Raw genomic sequence first — 5577 nt, 5'->3', positions numbered from 1 at the left:
AGCTAAGATGTAAACTATGAAGCTAGAGCTGACTGACTAACAAGTACATTTTGACATCTAGTAGAACACAGTGGTTATTGCGAATGTGAACACAAAGCATAACCTGAATTACTCCTAAATTAATATTTTAATTCAATTCAAAAGTAAAATAATGACCATGTTAGGCTAGGTTTCTAATGTTGCCAAAACACATACATTATGCATCTGGATGGAAGAACACCAGACCTGAATAACACAAGCTCTTTGATCTGACAGCCACTGTTTAGGACTTCTACCTGCAGAGACGTCCTCTATTGCTGGCTTTTTGAAAATTGCTTCATATCAAATTTTCTAGGCAGCCTGCAGGGCAAGTTTATGGACTGTATTTGGATAACACAGGGTAGAAAAGCTGGATTAACAACAGAAGTGCTGACAGCAGGAAGGTTATGAGGGTGGGGTAGTATAGTAGACAGATGCCACATCCTCTTCCATTTCACTTGATTCCTCTGTCATTTATGTTAAATGTAGTAATAATAACAAACCCGATCCGCTTTGCATTTTGTGTAAATGAAAGTAGCAAAGATAAAGCAAAAGAAAACCTGTCATGGATTTATTGGGTATTTGACATAGAGAAAAATTTCTGTGCACATACTATGCAGCTAAAATCTAGTGCTAATCTTACCACAAATTATTCTAAACTGTCTGTTAATGTTTAACACTTTGTGCACACTGTATTCAATGATAACATATCTGTTTATGTGTGATGCAGGCTTGAGAACAAAGGTTTGCAGGAGCAGCTGGAAACCACAAGGTCTAGAGCTGGCGCAGCCCAGCTGGAGCTCAGGGAGAAGCTGGTTGAGGCAGGCACTGATATCACTTTGCTGCATCACAGACTGCGAGGACTGACCGATGAGCTGCATGCAGCTCTTAATGTCCAGGTAAGATATAGGACCTGGAAAACAAAACCCAAAGCAGAACAACAGTCAGGTTTCGCCACCTTCATTACAGTTTGTACCCATCTGTATTTATACACACACACACACCATACAAACAAGACTGTTATCACATGGAGATGCTCTACAAATTGTGTTAAAGAGCCCTTTGAGAATATTCATCCACCAGCAGTTTAATGTTAAGTGAGTTCTATTATGAGAGAAATGCTTTAATAGTTTAAAAAGCATTTTGTAGCAGCAGGCAATACTGAAATGAGTTGTAAATAATTGGACTGCAGCACCGTGGAGAAATGTTTTCATGCAGATTTTATATGTTCTACTTTTTAGAAAAGAGAGACACTGAAGGATAAAGAGTGCCAACCAGTCCACACCTTGGAATATTGTCAGCCCTCTAGCTCGTTTGTTGACAGTATCGTGGTTGCATTAACCGCTGAGAAAGAGGAAGTCATCAAACCGGAGACGCCGCCTGATCCAGGTATTGTAGGTCGCCCTGAATATGTCTCAAGGTGATTGTTTTTCCAAAATATAATAATGTTTAGACTAATAAGTGTTCATGTCCTTGAACAGCTGACTCAGTAATTAAAGAGACAAGAATGAAACTTACCAGCAAGTTTTTTTTTTTTTTTAAACCTTGAACACAGCATCTTTCAGTTTGACAGTGATGCACGGTGACCCAGTGACACCTGCTTGGCTTTGGTAAACCTCAGTTTCTGTTGGACATGAGTTGATATAAATTTAATTTAATTAAGTGCAATGTAGCAGTTGCGTGTCTGACACCCAGAGACACACCTGTCACAGTTGCTTCATGCGAGGGGCTCAAACATGGGTTGAATGTGTGTTCAGCAGACCCAAGATGCATTTACCCTTCATGAAAGAGGGGTATGGGTTTCCTGTGCTGGAGGATGAGAAGTCTATTTCCCAACAATAATTTAGGTGATGCAATGAAGTGTTGCATTAATTGTTGGGTTTTCTCACCCCCTCCCCCCAGTTACATTTCCCTTACGGATGAAAAACAAACAAAAAAACACCTTTTTATGGAACAGAATCTAGTAGCACACTTCAGACTCTGTTCAGAGAGGGCTTAATGTCATCCAGTGACCCAGGGGCATTGAAAATCTAAGTTGTAGGTAACTGTCTCTTCAGTCCACTCAGGGGCGCCTGAGCCACACCGTGAACCTTTGTTCAGTGAGACGAGCGCCTTCACACGCATCACAGCCGTCACCCCTAAAAAGAATTTAGACACGACGTTTGAGCCAGAAGAGGATGAGCGGAGCAGTGTGGTGAAGCTGCTGGCTGACCTGGGCAGCACCGTCACTGAGCTGGTCAGTGCCCTGAAGATGGTCCTACAGCGTAAAGACGCTCAGCTGGAGGAACTGAGCAATACCATGTAAGTGCTGTAAAATGTTTATGTGGTGATGAAATGAGGTATGTTTTTTTTCCTTACTGACTGAATCTATTTTCAGACTGATTTAGGGCTGCAACTAACATTTGTTTAGATTTTCAGTTTTATTATCCTTAGATTAATCCATTAACTCTTTGCAGTAAAAAAAAAAAAAAAGCCTTCACACGTTTTTCACTTCTTTCCTTGACCACCAGTTCAGATTTGAAATAACTTCATTTTCAAACGACATAAAACAGAAAAGCAAAAACATTCTCACATTTGAGAAACCGAAAACAGCAAGTGATTGGCATTTTTTGCTTAATGATTGGTAACTTGATTAACAGTTAAGTGAGTAAATCTTGTCTGTTTTGATACTTGTTTGATCACGTAATCCCTTTAGTGCTAGATTGACTAACAGCTTAGTTATTTTTACCTTTTAACAATCTGCTGATTATTTTCTTGATATATTAATTATAAAACACCAAAAAACTGAACTTTTGTATTAAGCCCATGAAATGTAATTTTACGGCTTGTTTTATCCAGGCAATTGCCTAAAAGCTGTAAATCCTGATAATGAACTGATTCTAAAAATACTTACCAGTCAACTACATGCTGAAGTAATAAACCAAAATGTGTAACGCAACTTGGGAACACCAGCTTGATCAACTGAGAGTCTACATTTTATTTAGTACATGATCTTTATCAGGGTCAATCAGTCAGAGAAGGGGTAAAATAACTTGTAGTAAATATAGAGATTTTCAGGATGTATAACGTCACTTTCGAAGATTTTTCATATTTGAAATATTTGTTTTGCGTTTAGTAAAGAGCATTATTTGTAGAAACTTAATGTAAAATAAGGTGGTACATATAGGCCTAACATTATTTAATTGTTACAGCTGTGGCCTGCAGGGGGAGCAGCAGACTGCAAAGAGCAAACATGAGGCAGAAGTGTTTGAGCTTAAGCATCAACTTCACCATCTAAACAGCCTGGCTGAGAAAGGTAACCAGGCGCTGCAGCAGAAGGCTCTGGTAAGAAACGCTGAATTTTGACATTGTTAACATTATCTGTGAGTTCAAGAGGGCTATGTATAAGCTCTGACTAATGGCTGAGAAAAGCACTGAGCGGTTTCTTTTAAAGTGTTTGTTTACACAGGATGATAAAATTGTGACGGAGTTGACAGCAGAAATACAAGAGGCCCGCGAACTTCTAAATAAACACAAGACTGACAATAACGTAAGTAATAGAATACTTCATTTGCAGCACACAGTAAAAATGGCATTTAGCTAATTGTGTGGCTTTTATTTATTTTTTTTAAATTTGTCAAATTTTCACAGGAACTTCGGAAGGAGGCGGTTGAGCTACACCGTTCTCTCCAGCAGTTGAAGGTGGAGTCCCAGTGCCTGCGTGAGGAGTTGAAAAAAGCTGGTGGCCAGTCAGCTAAACCAGCACATTTCATGGAAGAGAAAATCCAGCTATTGACAGAAGTATGTGTGGTTTTGTCACTTAAGGTGTCATCATAGCCAAATACAGCAGGTGCGCTGATTATTTACATTTTCTATTTATTCTTGAGCCGTCTAGTGAGTTTCTGCCTATTAAGCAAACTTTGCTGGTTTAATGCTATTTGTTTCTAATAAATATTTGTGTGATTTCATCTCCAGGTTGAGAGACTGAAGGTGGGTCTTCAGGAGGCAGAACAGGCCAGAGTGAAACTCCTTGAAAGAGCAAAGAGACATGTAAGTACTGAATGTGTACAATGTCAATAAATATCCCTGGGAACATACCAGCACATTTCTTTGTCTTGGTAAAATGTGCCTTCATAGCCACATCTCAGAATTGTTTTATGATGTGATCACAATCTTCTAATGAACCTCACAGCAAATGATCCATCAGACCAACCAGCAGAAAAGTGAGAATGAGCTTCAGATGTTAAACAACATGATCAATAAAGTTAGAGAGGTGAGAGATGCTTTTGTGCCTTCTTTCTTAGTTGAAGTGTATAAATATCATCTGCTGTTGGTTTGGACATTTGAAGTACCTGTTTTTATTTTCTCCACACAGACTCTGCTGTCTTTGCCAGAGGTTGTGGAGAATTGTGAACAACTGCAACAGCTTGTCAATTACATCGGCTGACACATTTGCTGTTGTCACCTGTGACCATTGTATTTATGTCCGTGTTGTTTTAGTTTGTCCTGGATATATGTTTTTTATTTTTAGAATGATGAAATATAAATGTTTTAAATCTTATGAGTTGTCTTTATTACTTTTTGACAGCACAAAGTCATACAATTATCATCTTAGTCTTAATAGCAGCGCATGACTGCAGTCGTGTTTGAATTCACTTAGTTGAATACCCAGCTAGATGTGTTCTGTGCCACACTAGGTGCAGATTAAAACATCTGTGCCAAGTTTTGGCAGTCAGACTATTTTTCTGCCAGCTAACAAAGCATTTAGTTTGATCTTTGTGCCTTGTTTTACGATTTAGTTCTGTAATATATTTATATGCTGTGCTATATGAGCACGAGTGCACTAGTTGTAAGCCATCAGTTGGTTTGTGAAACCAACACTGATACTTCAGCCACGTACCTTTCAAATTTTTATGTTTGGTTGTGATAAACAATGTTATACACCTTTTGTTCAGAAAATTGTTTTTCTAAAAATGGTGTGTGTTGGGGGGAATTAAACCCTTTCAAAGATGTTTTTTCATGCATAGTTTTTTTACGGTTGGAACAATTGTGCACTGAAAATTAAGGAGTGTTTAGATACATTAAAATTTGTTCTGTTATCAATCTTAAGTGCAGTGTTACTGTACAAAATGTGTGTGTGTGTGTGTGAGAGAGCGTGTGTGTACTGTTAACAGAAATTAAGTATGCCACAGAAAGCTACACTTAAGCTCTAAGCTTGTTTTACTCTCGTACTTAACTCAGCCATTCTCAAGGGGTGTGCTGCGCTGGTAGGTGTCAGAGCGCCCTCTGGTGGCCCACGGGTACAGTGGCATAACACAATTAGGTGAAGTTTATTTATTTTGTGTTGTATTTAGTTGTTTTTTTTCTCATTTATTTGGGAAGGTGGTCCTTGAATTTTTTTTTTTTCAATCAAAAGTGGGCCTTGAGTTACAAAAGGTTGAGAACCCCTGACTTAAATCATTGTCCTTTTCAGATTATTATATTTTGATACTTGCTGATTTCTGTTATACATTTAATCTACACAGAGTTTTAGGGTTAAGTTGCATTCAAGATAAACCAACACCTTTTACAAAATATACT

General features: G+C 38.4%; 1 protein-coding gene across 2 annotated transcripts in view; it reads left to right on the top strand.

Moving 5' to 3' along the window:
- spag5 (sperm associated antigen 5) overlaps positions 1–5007 on the top strand; it is a 13597-nt gene extending 8590 nt beyond the window's left edge. For both annotated transcript variants that reach the window (XM_020591847.1, XM_020591848.1), the window contains exons 17-25: positions 749–917; positions 1260–1407; positions 2076–2319; positions 3210–3342; positions 3467–3547; positions 3649–3798; positions 3973–4047; positions 4190–4270; positions 4373–5007. In XM_020591847.1, coding sequence (XP_020447503.1) covers positions 749–917; positions 1260–1407; positions 2076–2319; positions 3210–3342; positions 3467–3547; positions 3649–3798; positions 3973–4047; positions 4190–4270; positions 4373–4444 — 1153 coding nt within the window. In that variant the 3' untranslated portion in view covers positions 4445–5007. The remainder of the gene's footprint in view (positions 1–748; positions 918–1259; positions 1408–2075; positions 2320–3209; positions 3343–3466; positions 3548–3648; positions 3799–3972; positions 4048–4189; positions 4271–4372) is intronic.
- Positions 5008–5577: the final 570 nt, after the last annotated feature.

Source organism: Monopterus albus, unplaced genomic scaffold (genome assembly GCF_001952655.1).
Source record: "Monopterus albus unplaced genomic scaffold, M_albus_1.0 scaffold15.1, whole genome shotgun sequence".
NCBI lineage: Eukaryota > Metazoa > Chordata > Actinopteri > Synbranchiformes > Synbranchidae > Monopterus > Monopterus albus.
The sequence above is the reverse complement of the archived record's forward strand: the minus strand, read 5'-3'. Positions and strand labels throughout refer to the sequence as shown.